This window comes from Heliconius melpomene, chromosome 16 (genome assembly GCF_056956725.1).
Source record: "Heliconius melpomene rosina isolate 202511_hmr_F chromosome 16, ASM5695672v1, whole genome shotgun sequence".
Taxonomy (NCBI): Eukaryota; Metazoa; Arthropoda; class Insecta; order Lepidoptera; family Nymphalidae; genus Heliconius; species Heliconius melpomene.
Genome location: NC_140404.1, coordinates 7,221,146 through 7,245,499, shown reverse-complemented (window position 1 = coordinate 7,245,499; position 24,354 = coordinate 7,221,146). Strand labels below are relative to the sequence as shown.

General features: G+C 31.1%; 3 protein-coding genes across 9 annotated transcripts; 1 reads left to right on the top strand and 2 right to left on the bottom strand.

Annotated features, from left to right (window-relative positions):
* Nucleotides 1-259: 259 nt before the first annotated feature.
* On the top strand, nucleotides 260-9,091 carry LOC146530873 (serine/threonine-protein phosphatase PP1-beta catalytic subunit). 2 transcript variants are annotated; one of them, XM_085199452.1, is made up of 8 exons: nucleotides 295-419; nucleotides 838-903; nucleotides 2,368-2,499; nucleotides 3,588-3,803; nucleotides 4,050-4,241; nucleotides 5,598-5,749; nucleotides 6,214-6,348; nucleotides 6,766-9,091. In XM_085199452.1, exons 1-8 carry the CDS (start codon nucleotides 371-373, stop codon nucleotides 6,862-6,864), a joined length of 1,041 nt encoding a protein of 346 aa, XP_085055578.1. In that variant the 5' UTR covers nucleotides 295-370; the 3' UTR covers nucleotides 6,865-9,091. The 2 variants fall into 2 exon arrangements, with proteins under 2 accessions (XP_085055580.1, XP_085055578.1); XM_085199454.1 differs by lacking the exon at nucleotides 838-903 and having other exon boundaries at nucleotides 260-419.
* LOC146530872 (uncharacterized) lies at nucleotides 8,160-11,083 on the bottom strand. Its single transcript, XM_085199461.1, has 3 exons — nucleotides 10,788-11,083; nucleotides 10,086-10,295; nucleotides 8,160-9,421 (listed from the first exon to the last, which is right to left on the bottom strand). Exons 1-3 carry the CDS (start codon nucleotides 10,883-10,885, stop codon nucleotides 9,112-9,114), a joined length of 618 nt encoding a protein of 205 aa, XP_085055587.1. The 5' UTR covers nucleotides 10,886-11,083; the 3' UTR covers nucleotides 8,160-9,111.
* Nucleotides 11,084-12,016: 933 nt separating this feature from the next.
* Nucleotides 12,017-19,835, bottom strand: Mf (myofilin). Of its 6 annotated transcripts, none has more exons than XM_085199455.1 (8): nucleotides 19,676-19,835; nucleotides 17,525-17,642; nucleotides 17,170-17,406; nucleotides 15,420-15,662; nucleotides 14,147-14,311; nucleotides 13,078-13,308; nucleotides 12,843-12,940; nucleotides 12,017-12,300 (listed from the first exon to the last, which is right to left on the bottom strand). In XM_085199455.1, exons 2-7 carry the CDS (start codon nucleotides 17,613-17,615, stop codon nucleotides 12,870-12,872), a joined length of 1,038 nt encoding a protein of 345 aa, XP_085055581.1. In that variant the 5' UTR covers nucleotides 17,616-17,642; nucleotides 19,676-19,835; the 3' UTR covers nucleotides 12,017-12,300; nucleotides 12,843-12,869. The 6 variants fall into 6 exon arrangements, with proteins under 6 accessions (XP_085055581.1, XP_085055583.1, XP_085055584.1 ...); XM_085199457.1 differs by lacking the exon at nucleotides 19,676-19,835 and adding an exon at nucleotides 19,417-19,558; XM_085199458.1 differs by lacking the exon at nucleotides 19,676-19,835 and adding an exon at nucleotides 17,804-17,942.
* Nucleotides 19,836-24,354: the final 4,519 nt, after the last annotated feature.

Below are 24,354 nucleotides of genomic sequence, written 5' to 3'. Positions count from 1 at the left end.
ATAGAAGTAGGTGATAAATTTTTAATATTTTTTATTTAAGTAATTTAAATTACTTTTATTTATATTTAAACATAAATGTTAAGAGAATCAAAACATTATATTCTACTAATCAATAATTATTATAATAGATCTTTAAAAATATACGTGTAAACTACTATACAAAACATAAAAAATGTTTAGTGTAATAAATAATTTAATTCTGTGGATTGTATTGTATTCGTCTAAACTAAAATATGACCTAGTTTATTTAGCAACTTAATGATCCGTATTCTATAATCTGTAGTAATAACCGAACCTACCGCTCCGATGGTAGACCTATCGAAAGATTTGACTTTTAATTTGACGTAAAATAAATCGTGGTGTAGTAAATATGGCTGACGAACTCAATGTTGACAGTCTAATTCATAGGCTTTTAGAAGGTAAAGTAAAGTTTTTTTACATTTTTTTTATCATATTATCAATCAGCACCTATTGCAGTACTGTGGTAACAAATATTTCTATGTATATTTTGCTTCTAGTTGCGTAATTGTTGAGTGTATATGTATAGGAACGTCTAACTCATAAATAAATCGATTATCCTCAATTCTTATCTGAATCTAGTTTAGACGTTCATGCTCAAAAGCCTTGTAGATGGCTATTTTTTTTCCTAATAATTAAGTATAGTGTAAATTTATTATGACTACGATACTACTTAAGTTTATACTTCTATTATTATGGATGACAGATTCCATAGCATCGGAACAACTTCATGGGCTTATTGTTATGCTTTGTTCGCATTGTATGTTACTTTACTTGTTAATTTCACTTTATCATGCTGCTTTTTATGGGTTACATCAGTATACAGGCTGCAACAAGAAACAGCACGGCGAAAAGGGAAATTCAAAGACATCTTTTCAGGAGAATGTATGGTTACCTCCAAAATTATATTTTCCGTATTGAGCTAGATTTATGGTTTCTTTTGATATTATATTATTTTAAAAATTTTAATAATCCCTGCTCAACTTTTCTTTTGCTCATTCACTTCCTATTTTATATAAGTCCAGCATATTATAACTTAAATATTTATAGTGTTTTCTTTCCTAACTATGTTGTGTCTACACTTAGGAAAGAAAAATATTTTTTTTAGAAAATATTTAAAAAAATAATGTAGCAAGATTTGAACCTGTGCTTCTTGAAAACCATCCAAGTTTTGAATAAATGGTTTTGAATGTATGGTTTCTAGGGTGGCTTCTAAGAAATGTATGGGTTCAAATCCTGCTACATTATATTTTTTTAAGTTTTCTAAAAAAGTATATTATAACTTTGTTTGTACCTTTCTTTTAATTGTATAAATAAAATAGTTATAAAGCTAATGAAAGTAAAAAAGGACAACATTAAGACCCATTGTATATAGCACTTCATTATTCAAATTTATCAAGAAATGAATGTTTTATTTATTAAAGAATGCTGCTGTAACATAAAAAAAAATATTTTCCTTACCTAAATTATACTGCAAAATGAAAACACAAAACAAAATGTTATGATATCATCCTTTCCCATTTTCAACAAACTTAATATGGTTTGATTAATACTATGAAAAGCATGTATGTATTTACTTGTGGGTCATGTGGTATATTATGTGTTATTGTTTATAAATGTAAGATAAGATCAACAGACCCTATGGAAGACAGTCCCTGCTCTTTAAGAGCATGTCAAAAGAGAAGGTTAAATGGAGAACAGAGTAAAGGTTCCTCTTGTTCTTAAAAGAATAAAATTATAAACATATACTTATGCTTATAATATTTTTAAAATGTTTTTAAGAGCACAATGAGTTTATTCCATTCTTTTGTAAACTTTGTCTTTTGACACATATTCTTATATATAAGAGCTATCAAGATATTTACAATATTAAATAAAAAATCTTAAAATAACAAGCAGCAACATCTAACTCCATCCATTGTAAACCTGCATTTTGATAAATACACTTAATTGTTAACTTGGTCCATTTACTGAAACTTAATTTTTATGTTTTTCTTTATAGCTAAAATATGTGTAAATGGATGTTTAATACATATTTGTGAAAAAATGTAGAGAGATATACATAATAAATAAGAAGCTAAATCACCATGAACCAATGAATCAAGTTAACCATTGAAGACTATATATTTTGTTTGTTCAAAAAAGGCACAGTTCATAAAATAAACAATAAATATATTTAATTATTAAAATATTTTTAGAAAACTTATAACTATAAAAAAGTTATGTAGTGGGACTCGAACCTGCATCTTGGAATCCATCCAATTTTCAAATTTGTATGTTTTCTAAAAATATTTTGCTATGCTTAGTGTGGAATATAACTTTAAAAATATATTTTTTACATTGTCGCAGTTCGAGGATGCCGTCCTGGAAAAACAGTGCAGATGTCAGAATCAGAGGTCCGTGGCCTCTGTACAAAATCTCGGGAGATATTTCTGCAGCAACCAATATTATTGGAATTAGAAGCGCCACTCAAAATTTGTGGTAGATATTATTTTTTAAAATTATATATACATATTACATATGCTTGACAAAGGTGTGTTACTGTCACTAAATGTATATGAACTGAAAAAGTAAATATAAAAATACACATATATCTTTTAGACCTATTACATCATACAATATTTTAAAGCATAATTTTTTATTACTAAATTATTATGTTATCAGTATGAGCCTACACCATTCTAGGCTTTCTGCCTAAATTTGGGACACTGCATGTTGAGTCATGGAAGTTAATGCCGCATTTTGTCTACTAGGGCAGGAAATGAATCTACCTCATTTCCCTTGATTGGACATTGAACCCAAAACCATTATATTTTGCTTTGCCTGTGCACTGCTAATTATTTAAGCTGAAAAAAAGTATATTACATTATCAATAATAACATATTAGATATGTATGTATATTATGCTAATATTACTCATTTGATAATTATCAAATGAGTAATATTATTATAGGCTACAGACAGACAAGTCTATTTAATAGTCTTGTAAAATACTGCACTATATTATAATTAATCATTATTGTCTATTACAGAATGTATTCATAAGTTAAAGTGGTAGATAACTTTCTCATTGGAATAATTGTTTTAAGATTAAAATATCGACATAATAACACAATGAACTCTAATGAATTTTTGTATTATTTATCGATTATTTTTTCCCGTAGTAATATGCGTTCTTAGATGATTAACGCCACACTTTTTATTATAAAATTGAGAAGTTATTATTATAAAAGTATGAGATGTACAATATACATAATATTGATTTAATGGAGTCATATGTTATACATTACATTATGTAATATTTCGTTCATTTATCGTTTAATTAACATGTCGTCATGATTACGATGATGATTGATATTATGTATCTTAAAAATTACCAACTCAAATAATTTATACAACATTCTATTCAGACGATGCTAAATAATAAATAATACCTAGTATTTTTTTTGTCAAGTTTTTACACAATATGTAATACATTTATTTTTGACCTTGAGAGATGTACGCAAAATAATGTGTTAATATAATATTTATATATATAATTCGAATATAACATTTAAATATTATTTTCAGGTGATATACATGGCCAGTACACAGACTTGCTGCGTCTATTCGAATATGGCGGCTTCCCGCCCGAAGCCAACTATCTATTTTTGGGCGATTACGTTGATCGCGGAAAGCAGTCTTTAGAAACCATATGCCTCTTACTTGCTTATAAAATAAAGTATCCAGAAAATTTCTTTCTGCTACGAGGCAATCACGAATGTGCCAGCATAAATCGTATTTATGGTAAACTGTTAAATATTTCTATGATCCCGTTCGCTAGCGAGCAATTCCCAACCAAGTTGTATAATGAACCGTATACGAAACGCTCTCGAGTGGTTCTCGAGTACGCCTCCATTACTGGCCACATTAAGAAGCGGCCTTCAGTTTAATTCCAACAAGTTGAGAGTTGCTTGTAGCCTTGGATCTAATACCGGATGCGCTTTGGTATTCTTCTAATTTTTCCTATTTAATATGGTGGTTTTTTTTTAGGATTCTATGATGAATGTAAACGTCGATATAACATAAAGCTATGGAAGACTTTCACGGATTGCTTCAATTGCCTTCCTATCGCGGCTATTATCGATGAAAAGATATTCTGTTGTCATGGCGGTCTGTCGCCGGATTTGCAGGGCATGGAGCAGATTAGACGGATAATGAGACCCACTGACGTCCCGGACACAGGTATAATACAAAACAACACACAAATTAACTAGACAGAAGGGATCTATGTACTTCAATCTGTATTCTAATTGCAGTACTTTTAGTAATATACATATCATTTTGTTATTTTTGATATTGTAATTTAATAGTTTTGTTTGTTTTCATTCACATAATTAAAACAGTATAATTTATACTGTTTTGCAACTGCCAAAATTCCTAAATATTGCATGTTGAATGGGAATCGAATCCACAACAGTTTAAAAGTTCTAATTAATCATAAATCGGGTGGATATAGTTATCTTTACATCTAGTTATCTTGCTCAAATTCTTATAAGCACTACACATTCAGTAACTATTTTCGTCATACATCAACGAGAATGGAAAATTTCGCGCTTGATATTTAACAAAATAATTAAAGTAACGCGTGTGGTCATAGTTTATTTTTGTAATTGTCTCCTTGATGACTAACATTGTTAATCTTATAAGTGCGGGTACGAACTTGAGTTAATTGAATTACGAGATTGATATACATAATACGTATGTCTAATTAACTGAATGAATATATTTCATTATTTATATATTTGTGATGCTATAACCGTTTTTTGCATTATTTTAAAGAGTAGGCCAATGGTTTTAGTGATAAGAGTTATCAACGAATATCTTTGTTGTTAGCTGAGAAAGATTATTACATTTTTACTTTATTTATATATCGTTCTATTATTAAAATACCATTCAACAAAATTGTGGCAAAGTTGCATAAGCGCGTAATTGTAAACGCGACAGGTTGTGGGTTCGATTCCCATTCCCCGAGGAAATGAAATATTAAATATTATAATTTCATCGCTAAGGTAACGACGCATAAGCGTGGCGTTGAGTTCCGTCAACAGACAATGCTTTCAGAATTCGGCAGGAAGTGGAGAACAGAAGTGTCAATGGGAATGGAGTGTCTTAATACTAGGTTCCCAGGTTCCCTCTACTTACCCTATGTGCGGGACACAGTGTGAAGCTAAAAAATATATGTGAGATTTAAGGGGTCGCTAAATGTTCAATAAAAGACTCGTTATTGGATAGAGTAGATTAGCTACATTTCATGGTGATTTAGCTTCCATTGCAAAATGTATACGATAAAGCCGCGCTTAATATAATTTGTTTATCAACATACTCTAGAGCTATTTCACAGAATTAATTTATTTTGTAGCGAAGAATAATTTATTTCTTCGTGATTATGTTCTTCTGCATTCTGATATGATCTTCTGCATTCTCCACTTTTCGCTCGAAGGAGAGATATTGCGTGTTGGATTGAGAAACTTAACGCCCCATTTTTCCTACAACAGTGAGGGAGAAAATATATTAATACCAATAAATATTTTATTTAAGGTTTGCTCTGTGACTTGCTATGGTCAGACCCCGATAAGGATGTCCAAGGGTGGGGCGAGAACGATCGCGGAGTGTCCTTCACTTTCGGACCGGACGTCGTCAGCAAGTTCCTCAACCGACACGATTTGGACTTGATCTGTAGAGCTCATCAGGTTATTATATATTTTTTAGCTATTCTAAATATTATAATACATCATTTGGTGTATCTATTATATTTAGAAAGTGGGATAATCAAGAAATCTTATTACTATTTCCCTATATGGGAATTCAATAGAATAGAATCTCTAATAAAAATATTGATTGTTTATTGATATTAAAAATATTGATTTCTTTTAAGTAATAATTGTACATTATAATTTAAATTATTTTATATTATTGTATTAATTGCTGATATTTAGAAAAAAAATTGTGACTATATCTCTATTTGTAACCACAGACTGACTATTTAAAATAATCAAAATGGCAAATTTCAAAGAAACTTCAAATTAGTCCATTTAAATAAGTTTTATTAAAAATATGTAATAATCGTCGCGAAAGACAATCGCGATCATCCCTATTTATAACTTAACACAAATAATTAATGAAAATGTTAATATTGTAACATATTTTGGCACAGGTAGTAGAAGATGGCTACGAGTTCTTTGCAAAACGACAGCTAGTGACACTATTCTCCGCTCCCAACTACTGCGGAGAGTTCGATAACGCCGGCGGGATGATGTCTGTCGACGAAACGCTTATGTGCTCATTTCAGGTAATGTTTACATAATTTTTTAGATATATAAAATTTGAATAGATTTTGGATTTTAACATTTATATAAAATTATTTTTATGCTTATTAAAAAAATATTTCATCTTTCTTAAAATTATTCTCTACAGACATGTAAATACATTTTTCCATTTCTTTTATGAAATAATAATTTAAAACACAAGGCGAGTTTTTTTTTTCATACACAAAATCTTATACTCTATACCGTATCTTCTTTATACCTAAAATAATCTCTAAATAATTTTAATTAAAATCATTTCTTCTAATTGTATAATAGTTCAGTGTCGGATTTCATATCTAACATCGTGTTTATAATTAATCTACTGTGTCGTCGTAAATCGTTTAGCCTTAGTAATAGTATATAAATATAAGAGGTAAATAAATACATATATACATTCGTAGATATTGAAACCATCCGAGAAGAAAGCAAAATATCAGTACAATGGCATCAACAGCGGCAGACCGGCAACTCCCCAAAGATCGCCCCCCAAGAAGAAATAACTGACGTTCGGAATCCAGTGTGCTGCGCAGTGAGATGCTACAAATAATTTAATGGAACCCACTACTATAGTTATTACTTAGCAGCGATCCATATATTACGTCACAAGATAAAGTAGGTTAAGTATGTCATTGTGTGACAAGAGGTGGAGGGTGTTCTAAATTTTGTGTCATATTTCAAAACATAATATTGACCGCTTAGAGTGAAAACCTGCTAAATCCGTTGTTTGTCATTGTGTACTCTTACATTTTTATACTATTCGAAAGTGTAAAAACCTTCTCATAATATACATATACTTATTGTTGTTTTATCTCTCCTGAGAATTTGCTATATAGGTTGGCAGATTTACACTCTTGTATAAACATAATTATAAACCTACAGTTTTCATTTAATGATTTGTAGGTGTAAAATTGCAAAATATATGATGTAACACTAGGTAGGGGGGAGAAGGGGAGAGATCAATAATCATGAAATTCTTGTGATGTAATTTATGGATGGCTTAGGCCTTGCTTCACATGACAATGCACTTTATTGTACATCAGAGATATATATATATATATATATATATGTGAAATGTGACATCTTAAAAGATCTCATTCTTGTTAGCAACTTGGTTGTTCTGTTTTTTTAAATATATGTATATGAAGTAAATTATTTTTGTTATATTAAAAAATATATATTAAAGCAAACATTAGAATGAGGTCTTATTTTTAAAATAAATGAAGGAGTTGTTTCATTCGAAATTTTACTTATAATTTATGAATTATTTATATTTATTATTTATACCATGATATGAAAATTTTAAATTATATTTATATAAGAGAAATGATGTCACATTAACTGTCGTGAATTGGCATGTGAACTCATCGGTCACCAGACAGAGCTGAATGACGTGTTATTAAAATTATTTATCAATTATTATTATTGCCTGTGCCTTCTTATTTTTAACTTTATTTTAGATGAGTGATATTAATTTATGAATTTAGTTTTCAATTTTCGGCTGTGTCTGGTGACCTGCTTCTCCGGTCCCGGTGTAAGGCAGCCTTTCATCAGATTATCTTTGTTGTTTTATAGATTTATTGATATTATAGAAAAATTATTTCGTTAATATTGAAGTTGAAGGTTAGCGATCTTAGAGATGCGGGCATTGGACGTGAGAGTTATGTTTAAATATTTTTGAAGTTGTAGTGGATCGGAAGCACCATTGCTTTGTTTATTCTATAACTAATGTGCCTATAAATGTAAATTATATATAGGTCTCGGTATAAGTGACGGAAATTGGTTAATTTGAAAATTCTAGTTTTCTGTAAAGTTTATTGGCGAGTGTTTTCAAAAAACAAGTCGTCTATTTATCACGTGTCTCCTAGTTTCTATTATGTGTTTATTGTTTTAGAGCTGGCCTGAAACATAATATAAACCTTTGCCGAGTAGCTAATAAGTGTCCAAGTTCAATATAAGAACTCCATTGCAATCACACGCTGCTCAGGGAGCGAGCTTAAACAAGCCCAGTGGTTTATTATTTATTTTGCACACAGTATTAATATTATGGATAAGTAGAAGTTTCAAAATTATCGGCGAATTGGCGTGATCTCCCTACTTGAGGCTTTAACTTCAAAAATAATGATAGGTCTCGAAAACAATGTAATGTAAAGCGATGGTAGAAGCATTGTAGTCCTCGCAACAATAGTGCAATTGCTATATTATAATTATATAAAATATTGAAAATTATATGCAGGTTTTGCATTGTACAATTTACTTTTTAGCTATGTTAACAATGTCAAATAATATTCATTAATAAATATTACTATTTAAAGTAAGAGCTTTATTTTTGTTTTATTTTCTTTTAGATATACAGATTGTAATTTTTTTATGATATACACAGGTAAATAAATGTATGTAGTGAAACAATGTATGTGTTATAATCTATTTTCCATATTTCACTTCAAAATTTCTTAAATAGCTGTAGATTATCATATTGCTTTTTCATGTTTAGTCTTCACTTTTCTAATTGTTTGTAAAATTATTAGATAATTCATATAATATGTTGCGAGATAGGTTTTGAGATTTTCCTGTTTGTATAACACTGTATTATGATAATCTTCTCTTTTTTCATCTACTATAAAACATAGTTTCAAAGTGATGTTGATTTTAAACTATCTAGATATTAAAAATTTTGTTGTACTTTCTCTCATATGTACAATTTTCTGAAATATAAAATTTTAATCAATATTTTAGTGTATTAAACTTTCTTATATATCCAACTTTTTTCGTGCCCAATTTATGTCTTCAATATTAATTTTGTTTGGTTCAATTAAATCAACTAAACGGCTGTGATTTTTTATTCCATCTGCTATCTGAGTAACAATTTCCTCATTTTTTGTTTGATATTTTTCTATATCCATTTGTAATGCTTTAAGGTAACTCCTTTTACCAGTTACAGTATTTTTTAATTTGCTAACTTCATATTCCTTTGCTAAAGATTCTAACAATACCTTTTGTTTTCTTAAGTTCGCCACATCAAAAGCCCGGAGATGATTTTTAATATTATAATGTGGTCTCCTAAAAAATAACAATAAGTTTAATATGGTACTTACTAGATGTGTGCCAGCAATTTTGTTTGCCTTGACAATTATTGTCATACTATTTCTATCTTTGTTACTTGGAAATGTTATTTACATATCCAAATTTCAGAAACTCCTGTTTTAGTGCTCTTGCCAAGGAATCTTAATACTAACTTCAGCTTTTTACAACCAGTATTTTTTATTTATTTAGTGTACCAATAAGTGTTACACAATATAACAAAAACATATTTTCTGTCTATAGCCACAGCTTTGGAATGCGTACATTTATATTTAAAGTAAAGAATTCATGCAAAAAAATAGTTTTTTTTATAAAATTTAACACAAATATAAAAACTTTGGAGCTGCTTACACAATAAATGAGTCTACTACTTATGTAGACATCATATCAAACCATTTTATAAATTTAAACTTGTCAATTACTTTTTGTGATATCAGAGTATATACAAACTATACACTAACATTTCAGGCAGCGTATTTGCTTGTCTAAGAAAAGTAACATTCTAAATTGCAATTTTGTTTGGTTTTTTTAAATGTCAGAAAACACTTTTTATATTCTCTGGTATAGTTGAACAAAATCAAAACTACTTAAAAAGAGTCCAGTAAACTAATTATTACAAATAAAAATTATCAATATAAGTTACCAAGCAATATTATCAGGATTAATTTTAGAAAATTTTTCTTTCTGTTCTTGCAATACTTCTAATTTTTCAGGGATATTTTCAAATTCCCACATGGAAGTAAGTTCTTGTACCATTTCATCATATATACCTTGCTTTAAGCAATTAAACATCAGAACCCATTTGATTCTTCTTAACTTAGCTTTTGGAACTGTCTCGAGCAATTCTTCATCTCTAGAATAATAAGCCACTGTAAGTCTTTTAAGCTAATTTCAAGCAGCTTACTTAGTTTTAGTATCTTAGCCCAGCTGCCTAACCAAATTATTAGGACAGGAAACAAAACTATAATAACAATAATTTCCATTTACTAATAAATATATTTTTTTTTAATTGAAAATGTTAACAGACAGATATAGTTAGAATTACTTTCAAATATACAAAATGTATAAACTTTATAATTTAAATATAATACAGACTGTATCAATTGACTGAGATTAGGTTGCAAATCAACTTACTTATGTCTCAAAGTTAAGTCAAATTTATTAATAGCTAAAGCAAAAATTGGGATGGTCCACTCCCACCCCCACTATCAATCCCTATACTTTGAATTTTTTCAAAGTACCTAACATTAATGTTGAGAGTACCAAAGAAACCTCATACTCTAGAAAACTTACTGCTATGGCTGTAATTGAATAGTATATAGTAGTAGGATAAATGTATATTTACCTGACAAGATTAGCTATATTGTAAAATTCTTTTAATATTGTCAAAATTTCTGGACTACGTAGTGTAGCGTCATTTACTTGATCTTCAGTTTCACCCATTATATATATATAAAAACGTCGAAGAATCTGCCAGTATTTTTTGTTGATTAATATTATCTCTGTATCGTTAAACCTATTACTCTAAATATATTTAGAAAATTATTGTTTTTGTTTTGTAACGAACATCTTTTAAAATATACGATTAACATTTAACAGTAAGTTAAACAGATTAAAAATACGAGCTCGATGCGTCAAAGTCAAACATTATGAAATAAGGTAGATGCGAGCATTTTGGCTTAGTATTGCCATTTAAAATTATTTCTTAAAAATCAAACTAAAGTAAAGAGGCATGTTAACGTGGAAAGTTTATTATGACTTCTTCAAATGTGGGTAAACTTAACTTTATTGTAAACGATCATTGTCAAATATGCTTAAATTATCTCAACATACCCCCTCTTTCACTTACATTTGTTAATTGAGTATTTGATATTGTTTTCTTTTTTATTTACCATGTTTTGCTGATTCCAACGCTTTCAACGATTCACATTGATGAATATGTACTTATTTAAGATAACTTTGTATTTCTCTTTAAGTGAAATGTAATTTCTTTTGAGAAATAAATAAATTCTCTTTAACCACAAAAGTAAGTAGAAAAACTTTGCTTTGTAAATTTGTGTACATATTGCCATATCAATCTATACTCTATAGGCCGAGAAACACTTTATGAAGATTTGACACAGGCGCGAGTCAAATTCGCGCATGAACTTCGGCTTCGCTTTGTTAACCGACTTCTGTAAAAGGAGGAGGTTATCAATTGGACTGTATTTTTTTATGCTTGTTACCTCAAAAATATCTGACTGGGTAAACTAATTTTGGTCATTTTTTCTAAATTTGAACTTCTCATGTGTATATATATAATCTGTGTGACTGACATGTTGTGTCTCTGCGATACGACTGCTCTCGAATACTCGAAACTAATAATATTAGTGGAAAATTTCACCTTTAGTTTAAATATTCAATTTAATTTAACTATAAATAGTTATAAAAACAGATTCACGCATAACAATATACACAAGGAAAACTCTATTAGGCATTCCGTCCTTTACTTATTATAGAAAATGATCTCAATACTGTCTCATAATTTATATATATACAAATTAATTAATTTAAAGGTAAAAATAAAATGATAAATTTGTGTTTTTGTATTTTATTATTTTTTTTAAATATATTTTATCGTACATAAAAATAGTATTTATAATAAAAACAAATTTATTGTAACAAAGTTCATTTCCGTGGCAGTGACTATGTTATGCAGTCTTTGAGATCTTGATACTTTAAAAACTTTTTTTTATATATACCATTATATATTATTGATGAACACTATTGTAACATAGTCAAGAAATATAAGATAAATGTTGCTGTAAAAATTAACTTAAATGTAGAGGGTCGATGTCTAGCCCTTTAAAACGCAGCAGCTGAAAAAAAATAAAAAGGTTATTTTTTTCTTTATTGGTTATTTATAACGTAGTATAACATATATTATATTATATTATACATATATGAATATGACTCATCATAATTATTTTAAAAAAATGTTAAGTTAAACATATTTTATTATTATCTTTTAGATACTTGTTTATATTATATTTTAAATTTTTACATAGTTTTATTTCATACCTACATGGCCATGCGTTATCGAAACGTTCAGTAAAATAATATAAATACTGGGTATAATAAGTATGGTGGGTACCTACATTTGACTGTTTAATGCTCTATATAAACAGTACTAGGTACTATATTTTAATAAACTTGTTAGTAAACCTACTAAAACATAATTGCGGAATAACAAGGGAACTATATGAACAGGAGCAAATAGGAATATTCTCAGTAAACTACAAGTGTTAAGATTTTACTCATACATATATGTGCACATACACAGTATCATCGTCCAAAACGTTAACAGAGCAGGAAACTATCAAAAACACGTATTCGAGCTGTTTAATAATATTCTTATTACCCATCGAGGAGATACCAGGTGCCTGTATTACAAACTACGAACGAAGGGTAAAGTCTTGCTTAAATCATCCACTGTGAACCTGTCGTAGACCATTAGATCTGCCGTGACCAGAGATTCACAATTAGCACTCGTTATCTTGTTAGAAAATATATTGAAAAGTGTTGCCGTCGATAAGAAGACAGGCCAATTAATATAATTTGGCAAAGAAGGCGCATATATACAGCGAGGCACTAACCTAAAGGCCTGATCGGGTGCTTGTCCCAGAGGAAGGTGCGTTTGACGGGCGAGAGGTACGAGTCGCGGATGTAGGAGGGGCTGCGGTCCCATCGAGCCATGGGTCTCAGCTCCGGCCAGTCGTACCAGAAGGGGTCCCGAGTGATCGCCGAAATAGGCAAGGATGGGCTGGGGTTGAAAATGTCGGCCCAGGGTCTACGCCGCAGTCCTCCCGCGTTGTATAGTGGTGCACCTACATGTCATAAAGGTTAATGCCGAGGCAACAGACACGAACGGATCTTGTGTTCGCTCCTGCACTTCAAACCTTAGCAATCTACAGTTAAATAAAAAGCTTCACACACTCAAGAAATATGTTAATAATCCATGTACGTAACATACTTAAATACATATATTTTAAGCGTTAATGGTTATATGTCAAAAGTTGGTTTTTATATGAAACAATTTCTAGGTCTAGGAGTGATATTAAAAGTAATTGATATCACTCCTATTAATGAAAAAAAATATAGATTTTTTAAGTATAATATTTTCTAGATGTTTCTCTATATGTTATAAAATTTTTAATTATTTGTATATGTTATTTTTTTTATTGTAGTTATCATAATTTAAAGAATATTATTTACACATGCACGTGCTATGAGAAAAAACGAATAATTTTGTAAAATGTATAAATAATGAAAATAATAATAATAATATAATAAAAAGGTGATTTTTATAAAATGTAAATGATAGATATTAGTAATAATTAAAATATACATATATATTGTTTATTAACTACTACATTAGAATTACATTAGAATTAATAAATACGCTCAAAGTTCAACACTACATTTAAGAATTTTGTGAATAAGAACGTCCTAATTACTTATTCCACAAATATATATAGAAAGAATTAGGAAAAGTTTATTTTATTCAAAACATAGTTCTACGTTAATTGGACTATAAGTGCTGGAGTGAAGACAGTTCATAATTATAGTCCTAATTGGACTTAAAAATTCATCAAAAATTAACAATTATCAAGTCAACAAGAAAGGAAGTCTTTATATTTTAGACATGATGTCTGTTGCCCTTACCGTCGGCATCGAATGCAATCTCACAATCTCTGGGTGGACTTATCCTGGGCTTCACGGGCGTAGGGGATTTCCCTCGGAGCGAGCGGTCAAAGCCGGCCCATTTTTCAGCATCAGCAAAAAATGGGTCCTTATTGAATATGTCCGAAATCTTCGACGGCAATGCTCCTTCACGGTAAACCTCACAGTGAGTACCACGTAAAAAATTCAAGGCTAAGCGTGGTATTTACTTCAATTTCCAATCAATCACAAAAGAGTGTAGTGTTCACTTAGATGAGTAGCGAACTATTAATAGTACATTCCGGTGAGTGCTTGCGCTATATACAATGCAGTTCATGCATAATATGCTGAATGAGAGTTATGTATGCACCAATTTCCAAAAAAAAAAAAAATATTCATATATTTTTCAAATTTCCAAACTAAAAAATGAGAGGAAGGAACTACGCTACAAAATCAAAACACGGATTGATCTTTTATATTTTAATAGAAAAATATGAATGGGTTAGTTCGTGTATTCGTTTTGTACTATATATAAAGTACGATGTAACAATAGAATTTACATAATAATATTAGAATCCTATTCTAATTAGATGTGGTGTATTGATTAACAATGAGTCATATAAAATCAATTTATATTTCAAATAAGATGTCGGTACCATATACATAATATAACATTTTTATATACAATTTTGATATTATTAAGATAAGATTTTGAATTCGTTTGAAAACAACAGAAACAATTTAATTGGATTCGAATAACATACACAGCATTAAATATGAAATTTCGTTTCAATAATTACTTAAGAAATTTTAAATTTGTATAATATTATTGATAAGGTACACGATCCTATACAAACTTAAAACTTTCTTATACGATTTAGTTTTTATCGCTAGTTCCTCACGATTATAAGTTTCAATAGATATTGAATCTAATAGTGAGTGATGTTTATTTTGCAATAACCTGAATCCACGTGATTAACATAAGTAAAAAAACCCCTATTAGATATTTATGCCTAAAAGTTCTTATAAGAATTCAGAGGGTTAGAAATTTTTCTACTTAGTTCATAACGTGGACCAGCTCGATTACCAAGTTTTGGCCATTTTTACTTTATAAATAACAATCAGCCTTTTTGAGACACCCAAAAGACTTATCTAGCCGCTAATGTATAGAGATTTTAAATTATAGCAAAGATTATTAAAAATAAAAATCGAATGGATCAAACTTGGTATTACTTAACCTAGCTTATTCTATCGTGCATATAGTTTTAGAATTTACCTGATCCCCAATGAGGTTTGTTGTCGGGTTCATACTCAATGCCTTTAAGGCTCTTAGGTTGAAGAGGGTCGGAGATGGGGGCGCTAAGGTCGGTGATGGGGTAGGCCCGGTCTTTCAGGTAGAGACCGTAGCGAGAAGGATACAAGCGGTCGATGGCGGCCAGCCTGTCGAGATGGTCTTGCCACGCCTTGTGAGCATCGAACGGGTCGACTCCCCTTCGGATACGCCTCGGCACATGGTAAACTGTTAGCAAACAGCTCCAAGTTATTAAATGTATAGCCATCGAATGGAATTTATTGAAAATGAAAATAAGAAAAGATTATTAAAGGTTGTAGCACTCGGTGATCCGTTAAAGTGGATTTTAAATATAGAAAGATAGATAAAGCATACCTAAAAATAAAAAAAATAACAAATTTTCATTTTTTTTTAATACATTAGGGTTTATAGAAATGAATTAATATTACTTACCCTAAAAGCACAATATAGGGTGAGACTTGAAAGAAATAACAAACTGATTAGTAAATATGGATTACTCAAAACATTTAGCAAAAGCATTTAATGAAGATTAATTTTTATTATAATATAAAGATTCTACATAGAACTCACCTCTCTGTGCTTAATAACTTAGTTATATGTAGAGACTAGAGACTATTTTATATATTTATATGGGGTTGAAGGATTTCAAAGAAAAATGTGCAACCTGAGAAATGCTTGAAGATTTAACAATGAGATCATGTCCATATTAATGGTATTTATAGGTGTGCGTGAATGTTACGTGTAGAGGTGATTTCTAATACATATTACATGCATGGAAAATGCTAAGAACCAACTTGCAAGCCAAAATTTAATGAAATAAATAACCAAGATTCTTAATAATTCCTTAAATTATATTTATCTAATTCGATATGTATATATATTTAATATCTATAAGTAGGGAATTAATAACTGATGAAATTTATCTATCATTTAAAATGGAGAACAACATATTCACAGGTCATCGACACGAGTAACAGAAATACCTAAGTATTATATGAAAATCGTAAACTGAGAATGTGGTTGTGTAATTAATGTAATATTAGCTCTAATTAAGCTAGCTATTATTAAATCTCCGAGCTTTCTGCAGGAACACGTCAACATTTAAATGCATATCTTTTATTTAAAAGTGTATACAAAATGTTTTTTTTTTTCATCAACTTGATTTAACTAACAAATATATTTGGGTGTTAAATAATTAATTTTACATTTTTATACAAGTAGCTGTTTATTAGCTATTATTTTTAATGTAACACAAATATTACAGTCTTCGTCGACATCGGTATTATGAAAGTATTCGTAGCAACTAAAATTCTTTAAAATTTATTTTAAAGCTGCTCCGGATTTTGCTGAAACAATTAAAACAACAATGCCAATATTTACATAAATATCTACCTACAATTGTTTTGTTTTTATTGGAAATATTTCAATATATCGAAACACCTGTAAAGATTAAGATTTCAACTTAACTGTATCAATTAATATTTTTATGGATAATGAACTCTATTTACATGTGAATTTATAAATAATACGCCATTATTTGATTTTAAAAATACAATAAATATAATATAAAAATAAATAATGAGCAAAAGAATTAAACGCGTGTTTGGCAAAACCAAAGTGTGTTATATATGAAGTAAACTATAATTTACAGCAAGCTGAAGAGGCTATATATATTTCTTAATTGCGTTTATCAGTGCTTGTGTTAAATACTAACTTGGTCTGTAATGGTCGAGGGAGCGTGGATAGTTGTGGGCGTAGATGGGGCGCGGAGAGTACCCGTAGACTTCGCGGTGGACGGGCAGGTAGCGGTATCCGGGGACGGTGATCCTCTCAGCGGCGGCAACGGGGTCGTCGTAGATAGATTTGCTGTAAGGGTAGGTGGACAGCAGCTCCGGGAACACACTGCGGCGTGATGGCCTGTACCTCTCCTCGGCTCTGATGTCTTCCGATCCTAAGGTATCCAACATAGATTATATTAGTGCGACATAATTTCAATAAATATTAAAAACATTTATAATATTGCCGTTTTAGAAGAAATTGAGATCAAATAGATAATTTTAAATAATTACCTTTCAGAGATCGTACGAAAGATTGCCAAAATCTGGCTTTCTTCGACGGCGTCTCATTTCTGCCAATCATCTCCAAATGACTTTTAAACATTTTGGCAGCTTATGTCGTGCTCGTGTTCTGTAAAGAAGTTAATCAATTATATGTTTGTTTATTGGACTATTACATTAGTATTTCGTAATAGGTCTTTATAATATAAGAAGACTATTTAATTTGTTAAGCCAGATGACATAATGCATTCAACAGCGTACTTTTTCATTTTAAATAGAGCAATGACGTACAAAGTTCTAGCGGCCGGGCCACAAATAGCCGTCTCTGTGGCTTCTCCTCTTCGAATGGCCCATAAACTTGGCCATCAGCCAACCTTTCTGATGTAGATACCACCTCGAAAATGATCGTTTTTACTAATGTTTGATCATGGCTTAGCTATTTTTGAATCGCGACCTTGTTACAAGTTTTCAGTCTGAGTATACATCTTTATTTATTATGCTAAAATAATATTTAATAGTTTACGTAGTGCAGGAACGTCCCACGTAAAATGAATATACACATGACAAGTGCAACAAAATTTAAGGATATTCCAACAAGGACTTAACAAGTCAAAATTAAAATTGAGTCAAAGTGCCTTTGATATATTAAAAAAACTCTAAACTATCCTCCCACGCTCTCTGCAGTGGATTAAAATCATCAATTTTCAAAACATTGACGTCACACGTTTATATTTAGCGAAACAGAAGCGCCATTCATCAAATCTCGATTGCACAGTTACGAGCCTTTTGAAATTCATTTTCACTTTTCCGGAATGCACTTAGCGGTTTTCTTTATTACACATTAAGGAACTATAGTGTAAATATATAATAATAAGTCAGTGGTTTTAGGTACCCTTAACTAATTCCTTACTAAACTACGGATATATCAGAAATGAATAATTAAGTTAAGAACTATTACTTAGGTTGAATCTGGAGTTATCTGATAACTTATGTAAGATAATTTTTAAATTAAAACAAAGTTATGTATAGGACTAGATGAGTCTGAAGGCAGACCAGACAACAAAAGTCGGGACTAATGCCAGGTAGAAGAAGAAGAGATAAAATTAAAAGTACAGACAAATAAGTTGAGTTCTCCATAGTCATTGTTCTCTCCTCCTTGAGTTATAACATAAACCTATAATACAAGTTCGGATAAAATTATATTTAAGAAATAATGAATTTGGAATGTATTTAAAGTACTGAACATTTATCGAAATTAGGAGTTGATAAATTTGAGAAGGTAATTTTTTTTTACTTATTTACAGAAAGTTGGACCTAAATTCAAAATTATCATTTGGGTCAAGCACGAAGGCCAATGTCGTTGTTTTGTCCATATGTTTTACCAATTATATTTGAATTCTGCATTTAATTGTCATTCCTAACTTTGCGAAGTAGGTGTTTACAGGTAAGTTTTACACACTGTAAGTGAAAAATTGTATTATGAAATGGATACACAAATACTCGAAGGCGCGTCGATGAGTAGATTGCAAATTTGGCTCGGATGAGAGGCTCCTAAAATAGTCGAAGCGCGCGCTCGTATCGGATTCACAGCATTCCCGCTGCGAAGCACCGTGACCGAGGAGACAGGTGGGCCGACACCTCGTATCTCCAGAATATATTGACTTTACGAACTACTTACTAATACAATGAAGTACTGCTTGCATATAAATTATGACATACATTCATGATATCTCCATTTTTTTTTCAATTGTTCTTTTCATAAGCAATTTCAAAAGTCAATTATAAAATCGATTTTTGAGAAGCGAATATAATTTTGTTCAATGTCCAAAATGGGGGGGTGAAATAATAAATCTGCGTGTTAATTATCACATGTTGCACTATGGACATAATATTTTGAAACTTACGTGCTGCTGAAATAATGTTACCCTTTTAAGGTGCTGTCAGTAATTACTGGTCTTGTCACTCGCGAGTGCTGTATAGGGTAGGGGGAGGTCAGATTATAGAGAGGATCAGTTGCGCAACTAGACAGAGACAGCTATGCACTCCGAAATGATAACAAAGTAATCGAGATAACTTACAGAGGCGGCCGCATAAGATACCTAAACAATAATAGCAAAACGAATGCACTTTCGCGATTTCTTTTATATAAACACTTATTCTTACCGATTAAAATACTGATCGATTTATGTTAGCGGTGTGATGTCGCTGACGAGCCGACGTCGAGTGTCGGTCCGGGGCGGGCGCGCACTGGCGGAGCGCGCACCCGCGCCCAGCACTCCGCCCGCCCCCGCCTGCCGCCCGCCCTCACGCCGCCCGCCCGCCCAGTAAACATTTCAGTTTTCATGTTTAACTGCCTCATTTTCCTTGCTTTGTGTTTTATATATTTCGGTTTGTATTTTAATCATAATTAAAATTATTATGTACATTGCTATAAATATTTGAAAGTCTTTTGAATATTTGTAATACTAATTTAGTAAGATTTCAGGCAATATTAATTAGTTAATCTATTATACCTACGTGAAATTATTTATTTCAATTACAAACTCATTTTTTTCTTGACATTATTGTAGAATTTATATATTTTTTTATTTCTTTTTATTTGAGCTATTACCACTATTTCGTAGAGACGATAGGAGAGTTATATTATCGTCTAATAGAGACGATATGAGAGAGAGAGAGATATATATTATGTTGTTTCATCAAGTTTTTGTTTGAAAAGTACTTATATTGTCTATTTCCTGTTTAGATTTTTTATTTAAATATTATGACATAATTTTCTAGTATTACTATATTATTATAAATAAATATTCAGCGTAAATAGACTTTTGTATATATTTATAATTTCATTTATCTTCTTTATAATTTCAAAATATATGTAGAAATAACAGTAATCAAAGTTTACGATGGCGACTAAAAAATTTGTGTCGTAATTGATTTTGCCAAACATATTGACGGCCATAATGACGGATAGTCATTGAGAATAACCTCCAACTCGTCTGGCTTATATATATTTAAAGATTGCTTTTATTTTACAGTCGTAAATAACCAAGTAGCAATTACTAATAACACATATTAAAATGATTTAATTTATTAGTCTAATGTAAACTTTTTGTGCTTATTAAATCTTGATACACATTTAATTATGAACTAGAAAATTACCATTATCTGGCATGGGCGTAGGAATAGGTGAGGCCGGGGGGTCCGTGCCCACCTGAGAATAGTCTTGTTGTGCCCAGCCCAGAAATTGTACTAACATAACACTAGCCCTAAATTACCCCACCCAATCCCAGAAAATATCTCTAGATTACGTCTATGTAATACCTGGCAATAGTTCGTTACGGTCATAAATCTTAGCTTATGCTATAGTAGGTGTAATATAGGTTGAGGTATATTTTTAATTTCATCAATATCGATAGTTCAGTAAAGTAAGCTCTAACTTATAATGTATATAAATATTTTTTTTTATTTCAACTCCACATTTTTGGGGTCCTCGTGACGCAGGAGCACACAAGCGTGCCACTACGACGGTTGTTGGTTCGATTCCCACTCGCGGAAATGAAATATTTAAAATTTTCATTTCGTCACTCTGGTAACTAGGCAAATAGCGGCATTAAGTTCCGTAGAAATTATTCAAAAAGACACTTTGTCAACGAGCCCTCAGTATTTATTTTATGCCCTCTGGCAATGACTAGGGGAATTATGAAGGTGATGCGATGTTCATTATGGCTATGACGTAGTTCACCCACGGTTTGAGTTTTAAACATTACGTTTTATGAAATTCTGGCTTGTTATCAACCATTATAAAAATATGGTTGTATAATGTATGTATGTACTCACATACAACTTGTGACTAAATATATATATTTGCTATTATATAATCATAGCTATTTTATTTTAAATGGGACCTGATTTTCCGAGTGTTTTGGAATGCTTTACTAGGATCTATTATTCGTGTCCAACGGGAGCTATATCCTATCCTATATCTTATAAAACAAAGTCGCTTTTCGTGTCTGTCTGAACTTTCTAACTCTTCTTCTTCTAAACCACCCAACGGATTTTTATGCGGTTTTCACCATTAGGTCGAGTATTTCTCAGGGAAGGTTTATATATAGTTTATTATTTGTACATTTTTATGTAAATTAACATAAATACGATAAATGTGTCTAAAGTCCTACCCATTGAGACACTTTCGCGCATACGCTGCTTTAATGGTAAGTACTACATGAAAATAATGTACTGGAGTATTGTTCCTCTTAATAAGATCTACAAAAAAGCCTGCGAGAGCATATTTTTATCTTTTAAGGATAACGTGTAGTGATCATATTTCTGTCTAAAAATAGTAATTTCAATATATTTTTTATTGTGAGGGATATTTTTCCATAATGGTATTAATCCTTATCCTTTAAAATACTTTATAAATTTTCTACGTTAAACGAAGATAAAATTTGCTATTTACACTATTTCGAAATTGTGAATAGTTTTAGAGAAAAACGCATTTAATTGTTGACACATCACGCCGTTGACTCATCAGCTGTGCCGACTTAAGTTTTACTTATCCCTTACTCTCAGCATAAGTATAAGTATATTAGTTACGTTGGCCATTTAATGTAGATCAAAACTGTCTTTTACTGTTTTTTCATTTTAATAAGTACTTTAGAAGTTGATACAATATCAAAACATCCTTGCTGCGAAACGCGCCCCGCGACCCTTTGCTTATACAAGCGCGTCATGAGCAGTCATCGGTGGTTCAGTGGTAGAATGCTCGCCTGCCACGCGGGCAGCCCGGGTTCGATTCCCGGCCAATGCATTCTATTAAATTTTCCTCACAGGCAGCCACGTAGTGCTTGCTTTTCATCAGGGACAGAATACCATCTTCAGCATTAACCACAAGCTCGAAAAAAAAAACCCGCCCGCTATAGAGGCATAGCAACGAAGATTTAGATGCGTTTGCACGTATTGGATAATTGGAGTTGAATGTATTATTTCAGCGCGATATATTTGGTTTCATATTTTTTGTAGTAGTTATTAGTAGGAAGGCTTTTGTTTATAATTTATTCCGTTTAAAAATAGTCATTTAACTATCTAAAAATAGTCATTTAAATATATTTTAATAAGTACTTGAAAAGCTTAGTAGCACAGATTTAAAATTACGATACCTACTAAAAAATCCTTGCCGAGTAAAACAATTGGAAAATCCTTATTGGAACTACGAAAATGCGGGTTGCATTAGAGTTTAATTAATTTTCACATTATCTTAAGTGCTTTGCAAACATACATTATATGAATAATCCAGTAGTAAAAGCGGGCGAAGCCGCAAGGGGGTCGCTAGTTATCAATATTTATAATTTAGGCCATTTGTTGTTTTGTGGCAGGTATAATCATGGGAGTAGGAATAAAGAAGCCCAGGTCTGAGTCTTGCCCATCCCATAATAGTTTGGTGCCCACCCCAGAAAAATAATTGGTTAAATTATATTTAAATACATATATTGCGTATTGTATAATTTTAAATATAAAAATGTGCGTAATTTAGAAGAGAGTGTCGACGTTGAACCATTCAACTAGCACTATCTCCAGAATTCGGCGGAAAATGTCTTAATAACAATAGTTTCTTTCTGCCCAGCCTGCTGTGTGCAGGATACGGCGTGAAGCTGATTTTTTTCTTACACGTATAGGACATATATTATAAAAGATGTGACAATTAAGTGGAAATAAATTATAATTAGAGATAAAACAGGACGGGCGACAAATCGTTAAATGTAAACCTTATTTCTTGCCAAATTAGCGCGCGTGATAATAAAATTAATGATATAATTAATACCACTTTGTATTTTGAGTACCTACTATACATTTTTTATTTTTTGATGTTGGACTTTAAGAGACATTGTGTTAGAGTTAATCCTGAAGAACTACAACCACTTGGCCTCATGTTCCACATTAATATATCTTTTTCTTGGATTGACGCTATATCTCACATATAACAAGGAAGGCAGAGGAAACCTGGAAACCTAGTGTTAAGACACTCGTCTCCATTAAGACATTTCCGATCCCAACTTTACGCTGATTTCTGGAAGCATCTCTACGTCATCTGCATCATTTACGTGATGAGTGGGGAACTCAACGCCCTAAACATACCTGCAGGATTATTAAGCGTTGCTAATTTTAATGATCGTTAATTTCAAAACATTTAAAATAAACTTAAAACCAACCAACTACATTTATAAATATAAACATATATTATAAATGTGGAGCACAGACTGCATTTATTATTTTTACTCTGTAAATAGACGCTTACTAAATTCATTCAATGACAAAATCCAGCGACCTTATCCAAAAATATTTTTTTGACTTACGTCACACTTACGGTTTCAGATAATAACAAATTCCTCAAATATATATTTTTAATAATAAAAATCATATGACAGGAAAATTATCAAACTTATTAAAATTGTAAGGCTAAGGAATAACACCTCCTTCCTACTCCGATTTTGAATACATTCTAATTAGTTTTCTCTAATACCCAACCGGCGTATTAGTTTTGCCTCAATTTGCCTCTTCTTTGAAAATAGTTATAATAAGATTTTTTTTAATCAGCCTATCGCCGTCCATTGCTGAACGTAGGCCTCCCTCATCAAGCGCCAACCATCCCGATCTTGGGCTTCTCGCATCCATCCGATGCTCCATTCTCCAGCCACCTTCTTCAAATCGTCTGTCCATCGTACTGCGGGGCTTACACTAGGCTTGCCTAAACTAATAATAATAATAATAAGAATGCAACGTGGGAAACTAATGAGTAATAGTAAGACAATTCTTATATGGATATGTCACCTCGCCAACTAGACGAT